The following is a 17877-nucleotide window of genomic DNA, read 5'->3' as shown; positions in this document are numbered from 1 at the left end:
CCTCCTTTTACCTTTATTTCAGTAGAAATTGGCAATTCCAGGACTGAAATCATCCAAATGATTCTAGTGAGTGTTTTCAGTTTGAGAGAAGAGTTCTGCCTAAATATGCAGGGTTGTGTGTTAAACATGTGTGAATGAAACAAAACACAACTCCAGGTCTGTTTGTGAAGAGGAAACAATATTAGAATAAAGTGCTTAATATGGGCCCTTTAAACGTCACATCCACAACATTAATTGTCCTGTCCTTGCTTTATGCATTTGAGTTACCGTGAAATTAACTGTATAAACTCAATGCATTATTATTATTATTAACTGGTCCTCAATAGGGCATCCAGAGGAGACTGGGCTTTGATCATGCATATGTCATACTTCATACAAACAGCACTCCCCTCAGATTAAACTTTACTACAGTGAGACTGGAGAAAATTATTTCAATTTGCTAAATGTCAGAATAATGAGAAAAGGATTTTTTTTTGATAATTTTTCATTACTTACTAATTTACTTAATACAGAAAGATAACTAGGACTTTAAACTATTTGGTAAAAATCCAGATGATGTGATGTCTTTGGAAGCTTCTGATTTATTTGACAACATTTCAGTTCATTAGACACACACCTATGGATGTATTTGAAGACACACCTGAAACACACTGCTTCTTTGTGTAATATCACGGGAAAGTCAAAAGAAATCAGCCAAGATATCAGAATTGTGGGACTTGCACAAGTCTGGTTCATCCTTGGTCCAATTTCCAGACGCCTTAAGGTGCCAAGTTCATCTGTTCAGACACAAGTATAAACCCCATCGACTGATTGACTAAACTGAAGGACTACAGCCCTAAACATCTGAATCATTGAACTGAACCAATGAGTCACTGAACCATGAGTAAAACCAGTGAGTTTGAGAATTTTATTGACTTGAACAGGTACAAACTCGAAACTATCACAACACAGCACGCCTATATCGCTCCCCCTGTCTGCAGACCCGGTCCTCATTCTGCTCCGGCTCCTCCGGTTTGTTCGTCTTTGTCTTTTTTCTTGTGTCCAGAGACAATGTCATCAATCCTCAGCAGCAAAATGGCCGTCTGAAAAACAATCAAAGACACACAGAAATAAAACCTGAGAAGCTGTGAAGTAGCTACTGAGGTATTTGTACTGTAATATTGGGGGATGCTGTCAGTCAAGAGTCTTGTATGTAGTATTTATGCTGCAAGAGTAGTATTGTATATAGTAGTATTTGTATTCCTGAAAAGTCAGGGACTTCTAGGCCTTCACAGAAGGACCAAACATTTCTACATTTATTAGGGCTGCAAACTGGGGTATAGTGAAAAAGTAACAGTCAAACCACTCTGCGGCGCATAATCAGTCATCTGTTGTGCTCAAAAGTCTATTATTGCATTAGCACATTACTGCAGGTATTTTTTGCCTGAAATGTGTGAATTTTATAAAAAAAAATAAAAATAAAAAAAAACCCAACCTCCCACTCCAGTGTCAATAAGGGACAAAAAGGGGGCCTGGGGAAAATTCTGAAACAAAATCTATCTATTCCCTGCATTTTAGAGCATTCTAGAGGTAGGCAAGTTATTTTTGTATTGCAAATATGTTTATGATTTTACCCCAATAAATACAAATAAAACTGTTATAACGGTAAATAAACTCTTCAGTAGAGAATCACAGACTGAGCTCCCCACACTGTTTGGGCATTAGTTTATGAGCTGGGTGCCCCATATAGTCTCATTTTATCATAGCAGGTCTAGAAAAGAGAATACAGAAGCCATTTACTATTAGTCTACTATACAGTTTGAAAAGATTTTGGCCAAAGCCTAACCCTTTACCTTTTGGTCAATATTTGAAGCTCTACTTTTAACTTTTTGCTTATAAGTTTGATTACACTGCAGTGTGGGCAGTGGCTCCTGAGAAAGGGTTGAAATCTTATATGGAGATCTGAACTCACGTTTTTGTGAGTTAGGTTATTGAATCCAAGTAGCACTATCTGCACCTCATTGGTTATGCATGCACGTGCTGCACATGCACACTCCTCACAACACGAGTATGTAAAATCTCACATTTTATTGCACGTTAGTACAAGGGTCATTCAATAAATAAGGTGAATTTTTTGGTATAAGGACTTTTAATACAGTTAGATTACCTTTTTTGTTTTACTTGTTCTTCATATGGATTTAATTTATTTTGCAGATAAAAAAAAAAAAACTTTGAGAGTTTTGGCGATTAACAAAGATGGCCAACCAAGAAGCTCCAGGATTGAACAGCGGTCAGTTATCAAATTTTTGGTTGCTGAAGGGTGCAAACCCGTTGAAATTCATAGGAGAATGTCAACTGTGTCTGGTGCCAAATGTCTACAAGCGGGCTAAATTGTTTAAAGAAGGATGGAGCAGTGTTGAGGATGAAGGCAGGCCTGGGAGGCCTACAGAAGTGAGGTCTCCTGAGGTAATCGAACCATACACATTTGACATTCTCCTATGAATTTCAACAGGTTTGCACCCTTCAGCAACCAAAAACTTGATAACTGACCGCTGTTCAATCCTGGAGCATGCTTCTTGGTTGGCCATCTTTGTTAATCGCCAAAACTCTCAATGTTTTTTTTTAATCTGCAAAAGAAATTAAATCCATGTGAAAAACAAGTAAAACAAAAAAAAGTAAGCTTCTAACTGTATTAAAAGTCCTTATACCGAAAAATTCACCTTATTTATTGAATGACCCTTGTATAATTATAATTTCCAGGAGACCACAAAAGTGCTCGTTAAAGAACAGCATGCTGCAAAAGCACTTTAAAATGTCAGCGGCAGACAAAGAGGGCGAGGTTTATATTCAGAGCTTAAAACTTTCACCCGAGTGGTGCGTGGATCAGTGCAGCGCTGTCTCCTCTTGAGGGCGGGGGAACCAAAGCCTGTTGCTGATTGGCTCCTGCAGACCTCACTGCAGTGCATGCTCCAGGACGTGCTCACACTAAATGGGAGTGTGCTACAGTTGGAGCTGTCCAATATAAATCGATAAATCGCCCTGCGGCCCATGCCTCTAACACCTCCCTTGGTCTGTAGTATTTGTACAGTAGTTACAGTAGTAACAGTAGTAGCAGTAGTAGCACTTTACCTCCACTGCCGTCTTGTAGGTCTGAGCCTTCACAGCGAGTGGTTCCCAGATTCCTAGGGTTGTCATGTCACAAATGATGCCAGTCTCTCCGTTCACACCCCACGAGCTGCCTCCCTCCGTTGCATGCTTCGCCTGAAAGAAAAAAACATGTTTAAACATCAGTGAGAAGGGAGACTCTGGGACTTCCTCCAAGATGGCGGAGGAGACAGTCGAGTAATCTGAGCGCTTGCAAGTCTGAACTAGAACTCAAAAAAAATTTCCAGAACTAAAAAAAAAACAACTTATGCCAATCTCGAGATGAGTGGATCCTCCACCAAGCGCTGGAGGATCAAGCACTTGGCCTGACTGAGGAGCTTACAGAATTGGACAAAGCATTATCAACTTGGAAAACATGATGTCTTCAAACATCTTCAAATGAGAGACTAACACATAACAGAAATACAGCGGAAGCCCTCCGTGGAAGAGGGTGGTGCAATTCAAACAAAAACTAAACCCTATAAGGACCTTAGAATAATTTCAGCGTTACATAAAGGTCTAAATAATAATGATGAAAAAATAACCAACGGTGAAGGGGAATTTGGACAAAATAATATGAACATAAAAATTGATGATAACAATTGGTTAAATATGTGGAGGCATCATCACACCACCACTTGCTCTCAAACATGGAGGGATTTTGCCTGGAAGAATCTACTTTTTTAATTACATCTAAACTAGAAAGTAAATAGTTTAAGCTGCATCACATTTGTTGGCAGAAGTGCGGAGAAGTCGATGTCTCACACATTTTGAAAATGTTTACTGTATTTTGGGAAATGGTTTGTGATGTACAGGGGCAGGTGTAGGGATATTCAGTCCCTTTGACGCCTGAACTGGTTTATATATGTAACTTCTCAGAGGAAATGATTCACCAATGCGATATATATCTGTTTAAATTCATTAGCTGCCAAAAAAAAATCAATAACCAGGAACTGGAGCACAACTTCTGTGCCCTTAAAGGATCAGTAGACAACAATAAAAGACAACTATCTAATGGAAAAAATATCCAATATCCAAGTGTCACCCAAGCTTTTGTTTTTGTTTTCTGCCTCATGTTTTTAAAATTGACAAAATCTACTAAAAATTAACAAAAAAAAAGAGAGAAGGGGGAGTAGTCTCAGGACAGTGCAATCTTTGGGGTTAGTAGTCGTAGCCTAAGCTAGTTGTCAAAAGTATCAAAAATCAGACACCAATCAATATTAAAAATCAATATTAAATATATTAAATCAATATTACATTTCAACAAGTCATAAAAAAAAGTCATATTTAGGACAGAGAGTTGAGCTGTTGTTTTTTTTAAACAATCACCATGGCATCTGTATCACAATTGAGTATTGAGTCCATTCCTCCTTAGAATCAAAATAGCTTGAAGTTTAGTATATAGTTAAGCAGAGTAAAGTGAAGCGTCTGGGGACTGTGCGCTTTTAGGGATTACATCCACAGACTGTATACATCTCTGGACAAAGCCAACTTGCTAGCTGCCATATTCCAACCAGGAAGTGAGCAGGGGCGCGATTCAGCTCCACTGATTCTAGCTCCAATTCACTTTCTATTGAAAACACCTCAACCCTCTCTCTAACTGCTGCTGTCAGTCTCGTCATTCTGACCTTAAAATTTTGGTAATAATCTGCTCTACATGATCCTGTTTTTTTTTTTTTTCCCTTCACAATTTTATCCCTAAAACCAAGATACAAATATTAGTAACAGACTAATCAGGCACCTTTTTTCCCTGAGGTCACTCTCACTAGTGTTAGTAACAGGTTTGCAAAGTGCCCACTCCCTGCAAAACCAGCAGCGCCATTATCTTCAACAGCTTCACCTCTGATTGGCTCTTTGGTTACGATGATACTTGCGGTCTAATTTCCAAATATGGAAGTTTGCTCCAGATTAGCCCCTATAACTGTTACCCTCGATAAACCTGATTTGGAGCCGAACGCTGTGGGTGACATCACACTTTTGAGGTGTCTGGGGAGCGGGCAGTCTTGGGGGTCACTCTTACCCTGAGTGAGGTGAGCACTCTGATGGTAGAAGCTCCACAGTTCTGGATGAGCGTTCTGGGTATAACCTCGAGCGCCTGTCCCACGGCGCGGTACGGCCATTGCTCCACCCCCTTCAGCGCCCGTGACTGTTCGGCCAATCGCTTCGACACTGCCATCTCCACAGCACCCCCTCCTGGCAGCAGTGCAGGGTCCAGAACCACGTTACGACAAACCTGCATCGCATCCTGAAGGTTGCGCTCTACCTCCTGAAAAGAGGACATGAACAGTTAGAACTAAAGTGGGGGCTAAAGTGGGGGCTAAATAACGTCTGAACCAGGACTAAACTAGTGACTAAGGGTGTATTCACGTCACAAAAAGTCCAAAAGTTTAATGAGCCAGATCGAATATGAACTATTTTTTCAGTTAGTTCGGACCATGCTCTCTCTGCACATTTGAGAACTGGACAACAAAAAGTAAACAAATGCACATGTATGTCAGTTTTGTCAGGTGGGTGCACTGATTGTCAGATGGGTGGTGGGGAAAATCAGAGGTAAATACAGCCTTCATTAGGCTCTGATAAGTGTGAACTGTGCCCCCTGTCATGAGGAGGTTGGGGGTTTGACTCCTCATACTCACAGCCAGGATCTCCTTGCTGGCACCTCTCAGGAGGATGGTGCAGGCTTTGGGGTCTTTACATTCTGTGATGAAGGTGAAATATTCATCTCCGATCTTTCTGACCTCAAAGAGTCCAGCTCCGAGTCCCATGTCATCCTCACGCAGCTCGTCTGTGCGGCTAACGATGCGTGCGCCACAGGCCCTGAGACATACACATGAACACAGTTTTAGACAGGAGAGCAACACTAATAAAAATACAGCACTAGACTCGACTGTGACCTGAGCCATTATTCTGTAACCTTTATTTCACATTTAGCAGACCCTTGCCCTATTTAAGTCTACCTCCCCAATGTGTTTTTCACAATAATTATAGTAAAAAAAAAAAAAAAGCCAGTGTTTTACAGAAATTAGCTTTTATAACACCAATAATCACATTAGCCAAATCGCTAAAAAAAATGGCCTAGTCCTAAACTATGGAGTACAAGCAGTGTCTGAGTGTGTGCGTTCTGACCGTGCGATGCGATTGTTGTCGGTCTTTCGGACACGGCGGATCGCTGTGATGTTCGCTTTCACCAGATAGTGCTGTGCCAGGTCTGAAACACACAACATCTCATTGTTACAGTTAGACAGGCTTTACTGGTCCCCGGGGTCCAGTCCGGTCCGGGGTCCGGTCCGGGGTCCGGGGTCCGGTCCGGGGTCCGGGGTCCGGTCCGGGGTCCGGTCCGGGGTCCGGTCCGGTCCGGGGTCCGGTCCGTCCCCCGGGGTCAGGTCCGTCCCCCGGGGTCAGTACCTGAGATGCCCTTCTCAGTAAAGACCAGGTCGGGCTGCAGTCTGATGATGTCTTCACAGATCTGTTGGATGTACTCTTCCTCCATCTGAAGGATCCGAGTAAAGTCCTCCTCCTTCGACATCTCGATGTCCGTCTGAGACACACGGTTAGTGAGCATTAGGTTTATTACAATAGAACCTTTATCTACATTTAAATTAGGGATGAGCAAATATACATTTTTTGAGCCGATATTTGGCCTGCTGCTGTGGCCAATAATAGATACGTTTTTTAATTCTTATAAAATCCACTATAAGGCCCACAACCAAATGTGTTTTAGCTTGTTAGAGCTTTGTGTAACAGAGCCATATGATGCTTTTTCATTTCCATTTGGGTCATTAGTCTGTTCAAAAAAGGTCACCCAGATAATGGGGTGCACAAAAAATATGGGCATCACCTGCACCTCCTTCTCCCTCCTCTTACCTGGCTTTCTCCTTTCTTGTACTCCAGAGAGCAGTCGAGAAGTACGATTCTTGGGTTCTTGATGATGCGTCTCATTCTTGGGTGAGTCACATCTTTGTTGATCATGACTCCTCTGAGCACACATGAATCCTCGATGATTCCTCCAGGGACCTGAGAAGTAAAACACATTCCAGTTTAAAGAGGGGAAATTTTACGTCTATGGAGTATTAACTGACAACACATAACATATTTAGATCACCATGTTATCGCTCTGAGTCTCCGTCTCTTTGCTCCCCGTGCCAAGTCACTCCCCCTTCCAACACTATCGGCGTGCATCCCGCTAATGAAACTACTGCACATCAAGTTGCTGTGTACAGTTTTGTATCAGGGGTGACATAGGCTTGTACTGCCAGTTGTCAGGAGGGTTGGAATAGGGCTTGAGAAAGATTGCTAGATTCATTAAGCATGCATGCTGCCCATACAGCTGCTTCCTCACTTCACTTCTTTCCCTTCCCTCCTTTCCCTTTCCTCACCTTTCCACTTTGGCATACTTCTTGATGTCTATTTCCTTGCGCCCATTCTCCTCGAGTTCGATGGTCTTCACAGAGTCCAAAGCGATGGAACAGGCAAGATCAGACCAGCGACTCAGAGCTTTGGTGTTTATGGCCGAGTGTATGATCTTCAGCATCATGGAGCGGTCAGAAGTATCCACGGGAATGCTGGAGACATAGGATACATTTGACATATTCACTGTTCTGATGATTAAAATGGGAGTATTTCATTATCTTTACATTGGTAGTGGTTTAACAAAGACTTAATATCATAGTCATGATTGAGCAGTTTTATCATGAGCCTTTAGAGCAGTAAAACTGCGTATGCCCCTTTGTACAAGTAAATGTTGAGTTTGTATACGCTTTGGATGAATAAGCAATGACCAATGTATTCTTCTAGTTAGTAAAGTGCACTTTATGTTCATTCATCTTCGATAAATGGAAGATAAATGCACCATTAATGATCAACCTGGTTTTCACATAAAAAAACATTAAGGGTCTGAAAGCCTTTTTAGCCTTTAGCCTTTTTTTAGCCATTTTACTGAACTGTATGGAATCAATTTGTAATGTATTGCATTCAAGGTGCACTATCTGTATCATATTGCAACTTAATGATACTCAGCCCTATATATTTGTAATAATTTGTACCTGATCTCTTTGAGCACGTCCAGCATGTCATCTAGAGCTTTCCTGTAGGCTCCGATGATCACTGTGGGATGCATCTGCTGTTCCAGGAACTGCTCAGCCACAGAAAGCATCTCACCAGCTGTGAAAAGACCAGGGTTATAACGGGGGATGTAACAACCAAACTATCGTGATCATATATCAAGTCTCCAATACATCGTGGGTTGTCATAATATTGAATTGTAACAAGTCTCTTTGTTTAAATTAATTGCAGAGTTTCCCTTTAATAGATGAGACTATGGTGCCCCCCATCGTCTAAAAAGATCACGAATTAGACATTGGAATACCAAAGTTAACTTTGTTGCTCCTTGTATTGTAATTCACATAAAAAGTAACTACACTGTTCCAAAAGATATGAAACACAATCAATAAATCATCATACAAGTCATACAATTTGAGAAACTGACATGTTAAAGAAAATTATTAATATAGAAAGAATATGCACCACCATAGTCTGAACAAACTCTATGGAAAACTGTTTAACTGCCTTAGTCGACCTTGATGAGCACATAATGTGAAGAAGTATTGATTAAAAAAAAAAAAAAGGTATCAGAAAAACACTATTTCACGCCTTATAAATTAATTGTAAACTTCCTATGTCCTGATAATGCTTCATACAGGCCCACCTTAATTCATCTTGCCACATTCCAAATCCTTTTATTTTGTTATTTTCCTTATTATTAACAATATGCTCAAACAGGCAAACTTCTTTCGCTGCACCACATGTTCACTCATTTAACTGAGGACAAAAAACTCTACAAGACCCTCACATAGTCCAAGCCCATCAGCCCTATAACATCAATGTTCAGCTACAGCGCTAATGTACAGACTGTTACAGTCTCAGCTGCCTCGTGTTTTCACCTGTTGTCGCAATGAAAACTTTTAGATGACTTGTTAGATCTAATGTGAGCAGCCTGTATCCCCTCTCCCGTGTGGTGGGGCTGGTACAAAGCTGGTTCACTGAAATATCTGTCCTTCATATATAAAAAGCTCGTATATGTAAGCCTCGGGGGCCAGGAGGTGGAGCAGGGCTCAGAGTGAGCGCTCTGAGGGAAAGCAGTTTTGGGCTTCAAATTATTGGATTAAATTAACGGTCTGACGTCACAATCGCCATTATCGGCCAATAATTATCAGAGATTGTGCATCACTAGTCAGAACCAAAGGCTTATCAAGGCATTTTAAAAGAAAAAAAGTTGCATATTCACAATTTTGTTAAACTTCACTAAATATTCCAATAAATATTATAGGTGAGATTTGGATATCTTGACAGCCCTAGTTTTAACGAGTTAGTTATAACGCATGACTACTGGTAATGAGAGAACGCATAACATTAATGTAAAAGGTGCTACATTACAGAAACATGTTACCTCCTCAAACCATATTTGTGTTTTGTTTCATTCACACATGTTTGAGTAACACTTTATTATTGGTCTCTCTACATCTCCAAAGCTCAAAATGCACTGTTCCACCTGGTGATGTCATGAAGTGGTAGTTTTCAACTTAACAGCCCATTTCATCTTTAGTTCAGTAGAGATTGGAAATTCTAGGGCTAAAATCATCCAAATGACTCTAGTGAAGGTGTATGGAGTTTAAAAACACAATGGAAAACATGCAGGGTTTTTTTGTGTTAAACGTGAATGAAACAAAACACAACTCCAGGTCTGTTTGTGATGAGGAACCAACACTATAAAATAGATCAGAAAATAGTGTAATATGGGCCATTTAAGACAAACTATCACGCACATTTTAAATTATGGAGGAAAAAAAAAGAAAAGGAAGCTCACCCTGACACAGGCAGAACAGGCAAACTCCACAAAGAAAGGCACTACATCGGAGTAGACTAAATATCTTCCCTGACATATTGTAGACCCTTACCCAGGATAATGACGGATGTAGTCCCATCTCCCACTTCCTCGTCCTGGGTCCTGCTTATCTCCATCATAGACTTGGCGGCCGGATGCTGCACCTGGATCTGTTCAGAGGAAACAGGGACACATGACTTTATTCTTGAGATCTGAACCTGAGAAAGTCTCCTCACCTACCCTCTGTGTGACTGACTGCAGGTACAGTGGCTGGATTACGTCTTTAGAGCATAGAGAAGTGTAGTGTAAAGAAGCGGAGCGAGGGAGTTTGAAGTCACCCACAGCAGTCGACTCCAAATGAAGCTTACTGAGGCTAATAGTTATAGCGGCGAATTTGGAGCAGCATTTCATATTAGGAATTCCGACACAAGGCTGTTGAAGGTAACGCTCATTCCCACCCGCATCGCTGGTTTAGCAGGGGGCAGGCACTTAGCGACAAGTTTGATTGATAGTGTTGGTAACGCTAGCAGGAGCAACCTTAGGGGAAGAAGGCATCTGATTGGTCTATTATTACCGTATTTTCCACACTATAAGGCGCACCTAAAAGCCTTTAATTTTCTCAAAAACCCACAGTGCGCCTTATAATCCGATGCGCCTTATATATGGATCAAGATTGGTCAATTATGACACCTGTATTCAGGAGGCGTCGCCGAAGTAATAGCGGTAATAGCCCTTCAAGGACTGAGCACACTATGGGCCAGTATAGCTTACCTAGACTTTTATTCTTTAGCCATAAAAATCATGTTAAACGAAGTATCAGAATTTACTGCATTTTTTCACACAACTACTTCTATTTTTACACATCCATCCGTATTTTTTTCTTTTACGCATCGAATAAATGACTGGGAAAATCCCCGCAGCACCGCACTCTCATTCGTCACCTTTGAGGGACAACAGAGGCAGATTACCGTAATGATGGTAAAATATTTAGATAGCCCCATGTCTCCGCTTTGAGACGCCATTTGAATTTACATGAGAGCACGACTGGGCGTGGAGTTACGCTGCTGGAAAGTCCACAACCGCGAGTCTAACGGCAATGATAGGATCCGACGCTATAGGGATAACGGGGAGACGGGGAGACAGCGCCGGGCAACATACGCCACAATCTGCCAATGGATTGCGGATGCCTGGGCTGATATATCAGTCTCAACTGTGGTCCGAGTTTCACGAAGGCAGGAATTGTCACTGAACTGCCAGACAACAGCAGCGACACGGATAATGGCGATTTTGACGAGACGGAATCGGGCACTTTGAATGCCGAGCTCGCCCAACTGTTCAACTCAGACACTGAAGAGGAAGAATTCGACGGATTCGTGAATGAGGAATGAACTGAAAAAGTGAGTTTTACGTGTTTCTTTCACGTGTTTACAACTAAACAAGGCTGGGAGATATTGTGAATATGGACATTAACATTTGAACATTGAGTTATTGTTATTGCTTTGCACTATTTCGAGAGTTACTATATTGTGAATGCATTAACTTGTTTAGTGAGTGAACAAAGTTTTCAGATTTTTTTTTTTTTATTCTATTAATAAAGTTTGACTGACTTATCTGACTTTTGTTGACATTCCCTTTAGCGCAGCTCCATCTCGTGGATGCGTAACACAACCCCAGCTATTACAGTAGTTTCTATTCTATGCACCTTATAATGCGGTGCGCCCTATATATGAAATTTGTTTTAAAATAGGCCATTCATTGAAGGTGCGCCTTATATTCCGATGCGCCTTATAGTGCAGAAAATACGGTAATGTTCATATCTTGATTTAGGGACAAAATAGTGAAATAACTCCCAGGATCACATAGAGTAGGTTAAAACCAATGTTTTAAGAGGTCAGAATGACGAGCCTGACAGCAGCAGTTACAGAGAGAAAGGCCATGATTTTTCAATAGAAAGTGAATTGGAGTCAATGGAGATGAATCTCGCCCAAGCTCACTTCCTTTTTGGAACATGGCTAGCAGGTTCATTTATATACACAAAGTGATATTGTGTCACTGAGCTGTGACCTGTGATTTAAATGGCATAAATGTGCGTCTCAGTATCAGCGGGACTTCACCTCTCGAAGGATGGCGTTGCCATCGTTGGTCATGACGATGCCTCCGGTCGGGTCCAGCAGCATCTGAACATGAGAATGGACATGTAAATAGTTAAAATGTGTATGACAGGTTTTGATAATTCTCTAATTTTCACTTGATCTGGAGGGATAGGACAAACAAAATTGAATACTTTGGTGCCACAAATGCAATTTAATAATCTGGTGACAAAAATTTACACTCACACCTCCTCCTGTTTTCAATGAGTAAAATTGACTTAAGTACTGCTTTGCATAAATATAAACTATAGCTTTACACCAATCAAAATGTTGAAAACTGTTTAAAATTACAGGAAGCAAAGTTTTAAACACACTGATGTCAAGACATGGAATTCTGACCAAATGATTAGCACAATTTATACAAGAAACACATTTTTCTGACTCTTCAAACATTATTTAAAAAAAGTATAATTTCCCCCCCCCCCCCCCCAATTTTATTCATCAAACAATAATCTGATGATTAATCTTAACTGTGTTTTAGTCAAATAAGTTCAACCTGTCACAGGCACTTTAAAGTGGATTTATAAACCGATCAAAGTAATCATCTGAGCAGGTTTACACAACAGACTGATTCTAAATAAATATATATAAATATAATATACATAATTAGATGAGTGAATGAGTGAAGTTTACCTTCATCATGGCCCGAGGGCCAAGACAGGTCCGGATCACATCTGCAATGGTCTGCAACAAACAAACATTTAAACACAGTCAGGGCTAAACTGGGGCTAAACTGGGGCTAAACCCGGACTCACCTTGGCAGCGTTGATATTCCCGGTCTGAACCTTTCTCCCAGACTCTCTCTTCACGTTCTGATCTGTAACAAAAGCACAGAAGTTTGAACCTAGAATGAAAACTTCAGCACATCGATAAATGAGAACAGACACTGGCCCTCATTTACTAACATTATGGTAAAAATTGTGTAAATTTTAACATACAGCAGAGGGGGCATGGCATTTATCAAACTGTGCTCAAAGCTCTAATCCTGCCGTACACATGAGAAGCTGATGATAAATGCAGCAGCAGAAAACCAGTATCATGTAAATCAAATGCCCCAAAATATTCAGCATGGCTAAATGCTGCGTTTATCTGAAGAGGAAATTAAAGTATTACAAAAAAGAAGAAATATGGTTTTTTTTGGCTAATTATAAAATGCAAAAAACTGACATAGTAGACAACAAATCTAAAAAATCCTGCATTTGTTATTTATAAACATTTTATTTTAGCCATTTATTAATTCAACTTCCAAGTCACTATGATAGCATCGCCTGAGCCAGCAGAGACCAGTTCTGGTTCAGGCTGGGCTCAGAAGAGTTGAAGTGGGGAGTGGTCTTGGGTGCCTTGGCCTGAGCAGTGCTTCCACCAGGAAGCACCAAGTGTGAGGAGGATGAGCTGCTCAGAACAAAATAACAAACCAGACAAGACCCACGCTTCAGTATGGGTGCTGTCCACATTGGAAACAGCTGGGCCCTCCAGGCACTGGGGACAAGTCAGCCAACCTTCTCAGACCTAGTCCACTGTGCAATGGTCTTGCTTTTTCTGCATGGGACCAGCACACTCAGAACACGAGCTCTGACTTCGCAGACTGGATCCATGCTATGGTCCAGATGCTTGGACCTCGGAACCAGGTGTGCGCAAGGGTTGACTGCTGCTGCGGTCTCAGTGCTTCTGCTCAGGGCTGATGTGCAGCGAGTTGTGCCCAAAGTTATCCATGCCGCTGTTTCATACTTCAACCGATGAGCTCGTTTTGGTCGTACACCAAATAAAACACACTGATCTCATCGTATGGAATTTTCGCAAACAAGGGTCAAAGACTCTAGAACAGGAGAAACAGTCTAGTGCCGTCTAAATGCCCAATGTGTGTCCACAGTTACAAGTAAAGTAGTATGTAACTGCAATATAATAACAAATAAAAAAACGTTAGCATTAGGGGTAATATTTTATTTACGGAATGTTCACACATTCCAAGAACTTAATGTGCCTATGACAGATTAGACTTCTCATGTAACTAAAACATAGTAAAGATCATTATATTTAAGATTGTGCTAAAAAATTTTAAACAATTTTTTTAGGTTTCAAATTTTACTTCCTGGTTGGAAATCATGACATCACACTAGGGAATTCCATAACTGTTATCTAGCAACCATGTAGTACACTGGACCAAAACTCCTCTAATGTCACAGAAATTATTATTTGACAATAAAAAAAAAACAAAACAAAAAAAAAAAAAAACAACAACTTTATTTTGTTGAAATAATGGTTAAAATATCAGACAAACATGTTTCATGTGTTTAATCTTTGGACAGAATTCTGTGTGATCAGAAGTGTGATCTCATCAGTGTGTGACCCTCTAAAATAGAACTCTACATTTCTTGTAATATTAAATATTTTTTTAAACTGCTTTTCTTCACAAACTGCTTCTTTATTTTTGTGTAAAACTACAATTTATATATAAAACAGACATTATCCAACTAGATTAAGGCAAATACGTACTTTAACCTGGTTGAAGAGAACCCAACAAGGACGGGTATTAAGTTCAATGGAACATAAAAATCCTAACTCTGAAAATGATGAGTGAAGTGAAATAGAAAACATTATTTAAATTTAACACCATTTATTTGTCTAATAGAGGTTATGCCCTGACCTCATTTTATTTGAAAAATGCTCCTCCACATTCTCATTGAATGGCACTGAGGCAGAACTGTGAGCAACAGACTAAATATGTCTCTTTGCTATTTTCTGCCTGCTTTTTGTCCATGGAGCTTTTGTTTTTGTCCCACAATATTCATTTCCCCAACAACTTACTTAAGGAGAGAAATGTTCAGATCAACTCTGTCTATATTAACCCTCTGATGCATGAATTATGAAAGCCTTGGTCAAGATTTTTTTCTGAGGTGTTTTTCTTCTTCTCAGGACATGAAAAAAGTTCAACTCTTTTTTTTTCAAAAAATATGATTTTTTCATGAAGTTACAGACATGTCCAATCCAGTGGACTATGCGCACCTGAGCACTCAACATAAAACATTGTGAACTGACTGTAAAAATTACTTAATTTGTGTTCTATTGTAAATATATAAACACATGTTTCTTTTTATGCTTTGAAAAAACATTTCAGCAATTTTGGGGAAATTTCAACACTGTATAGGTGCAACATTTAGGCCTGAATAAGAAAACCAATCTCACACCTGAATGTGTCAAATCATCTCAAACAGGAGAAACATTATTGTGAGTCTCCACACTTTTATAAGGATGCAGGACAAATTAACATATTAACAAATCCTTATATTGGCATGTTGGAAGAAAACATGAACTGACATTTTAGTCTCTGCAACTTGGACATCACACCTAAGCTGTATGAAAGTTTACAAAGTATCCAGGGCACAGTGGCAACAGCATTGAATGCAGATGTGTTATGTCTTCCGTCTGCATGCAGCATCATGGCATCTGTTTGCATTTTTATTTTATTTATTTTTTGCATTGCATATTTTGCATTTGTTCATATCTGATTACAGACATAGTATTTGCAATTATTCCAAGATGAAGGCCATCCTCACTAGACCAGTACATTCTTGCCCTAAGATGCCGAATGTACCCCATGATCAGGCTGATTCCTACAAAAATCTGCATCTTTTCTCCTATCACTGCCAAATTTTCTTTCCCTTTCTGATGAGAGGATACAAGTTGGTGTTGTGCATTATATCATCAATGAGATCTGCTGGAAACAGATGTCTGAAGAAATCTATGGGATCTCTTCTCTCCACATTCAATTTGCATTCTCTTAGAAAAGTCAAGTCTTCATCAAAATCAATGTCTTGGACTTTCCAGATATTTTTGCGGGCTTGAGTGTGATCAGGTACCATGTGCCCATCTTCCACAGCTCCCTGATCATGCTGACCTTCCTCTGCATCCTGCTCCTCATCATCCTCACTTTCTGCATCCTGACTGTCTTTATCTCCATCAGCTTCAACTCCTATGTCTATGTTCTTCTCTGTTCTACTCATCGTCACTGTGCTCACTCTACTCATCATCACTACACTCATCATCACTGGATCTGGTTGGAATTTCCTGAAATATTCTGTAGGCTGCCTTATTCTTTGCTGCGTCTACAAAATATGATACAATAATTATTATAGTATAGTAACTACTCAAGCTAATCTGCACAAAAAATTATATTTTAAATGAAAATCTTATAAATATAACAATTATACACTGACTTATAACCAAAACAGTCAGAAGAAACAGTGAAACAGTTACATGCTAGTGTTAAAAAATATACTCGGTGATGCATGATGTCCACTTCACTGGACACATGGTTAATCATAATTTTCTACATATTGGACCAAAATTGTATTTATTCCAAACTGATAATATCCTTCCCTATATATTACTGCACATCATCATATTTTTTTTTATCAGTGGGGCTCCTCCAGCATGGAATGATTGACAGGATACACCAGCTGTGGTCTGCAGGGGTGGCTGTTTGTCGGCCATCTTGGATTCAGAGGAAATTTACATGCAGTTACACCAACTGACCACTGAATTTACCCCAATGGAGTATGGCAGCAGAGAGCACTCTAGAGGCTGATGTGCACTTCCACCATATAAACCAATGCAGTAAAGAGAAAGTTATGTTTTAGTAGCTGTCCACTGCAGTGACCACTATGCACCAGAGGGTTAATGATGAATGTGAGCATACCCTGCAGGGTCCCTGTTGTTTAGTTAACGGTTACCTGGTTTACTTGTTTTTCTTGTTTTAAATGTCAGGTACAAACTAAATATTTAGCAGAGTTGTAGGGTTTGTATTTGTTTTTAGACTGTAGTAGTTCTTTCACATTTAAGATTGCGTGTTTTGAGCTCTTACAGGAGAAAATTGCTTATTACTAATTACTCACCATTGACACTCATATCTCTGCTCCTCACTAATAAAGTACCTGAGGCTGTGATATGATTTGCATAACGTCTATACTGTACTCCATAAACAGTTTGTCATCTCCCGTCACAAAGGAGCAGCATCATGTGGGTGGAGCCGCAGCATCACAGGCTCCATGAGTCCGCACAAAAAGGACTCAATAATAATCAGTTTAAAAATAACTCTAAACTTTAATATTCTCTTTTACTATAAACACTGAAAGAACCTAAAATATGCAACTATATGATGATCTCAAACGTTTAAACGGAACAAAAATATAGACAACGCACAACAATGACAGACACGGGGCTAAAGAAGCTAAAAGCTAACATCTTATCATTTCATTTAGTGAACACTTAATGCGTCATTTATTATAGACCCTAACCCTCTTGTAAATGTGGAAATGACATTATTCTCTTGTGGATCAAATGCTGAGTAACGTGTTAGCATTAGCTCAAACACGCCTTCACGCAGTTGTTAGCAGTTAGCCGCCGGTCCATTGAAAATGAATGGAGAGGCTAACAGATTAGCATTAGCCCGCAGCCGCATTAGGAGCCACATGTTCCGGGACTTCTCACGCCTGTCCCCGCGGTCTGAAGCTCTTAAACCCCGCGGGACACGGGCACGAAGCTATGGAGCCGGTGCTGCTCCAGTTAAACTGTGAAATAAACGGTTGAAAAAAGAGTTTAAAGAGTTTTTACTCACTGAGGACTAAAACCTGCTGCCCGAACATCTTTGACACAAAACCGGCCTGGAAGGTTCGAGAGGAAGGAGAAAGCGACGGACCAATCAGCGGCAACAACAGGGCCAGAGAG

At 40.2% G+C, this 17877-nt stretch overlaps 1 protein-coding gene across 1 annotated transcript; it reads right to left on the bottom strand.

Annotated features, from left to right (window-relative positions):
• Window positions 1-562: 562 nt before the first annotated feature.
• Window positions 563-17859, bottom strand: LOC117378545 (T-complex protein 1 subunit gamma). The gene is made up of 14 exons (XM_033975157.2): window positions 17768-17859; window positions 12909-12970; window positions 12787-12837; window positions 12118-12180; window positions 10077-10173; window positions 8166-8283; window positions 7501-7685; window positions 6988-7139; window positions 6529-6661; window positions 6250-6331; window positions 5760-5940; window positions 5144-5389; window positions 3109-3240; window positions 563-1082 (listed from the first exon to the last, which is right to left on the bottom strand). Exons 1-14 carry the CDS (start codon window positions 17793-17795, stop codon window positions 990-992), a joined length of 1623 nt encoding a protein of 540 aa, XP_033831048.1. The 5' UTR covers window positions 17796-17859; the 3' UTR covers window positions 563-989.
• Window positions 17860-17877: the final 18 nt, after the last annotated feature.

The sequence above is a fragment of the Periophthalmus magnuspinnatus genome, chromosome 11, assembly GCF_009829125.3.
Source record: "Periophthalmus magnuspinnatus isolate fPerMag1 chromosome 11, fPerMag1.2.pri, whole genome shotgun sequence".
Lineage (NCBI taxonomy): Eukaryota > Metazoa > Chordata > Actinopteri > Gobiiformes > Gobiidae > Periophthalmus > Periophthalmus magnuspinnatus.
Note: the sequence above shows the minus strand (reverse complement) of the source record. Positions and strands in the feature narration are given on the sequence as shown.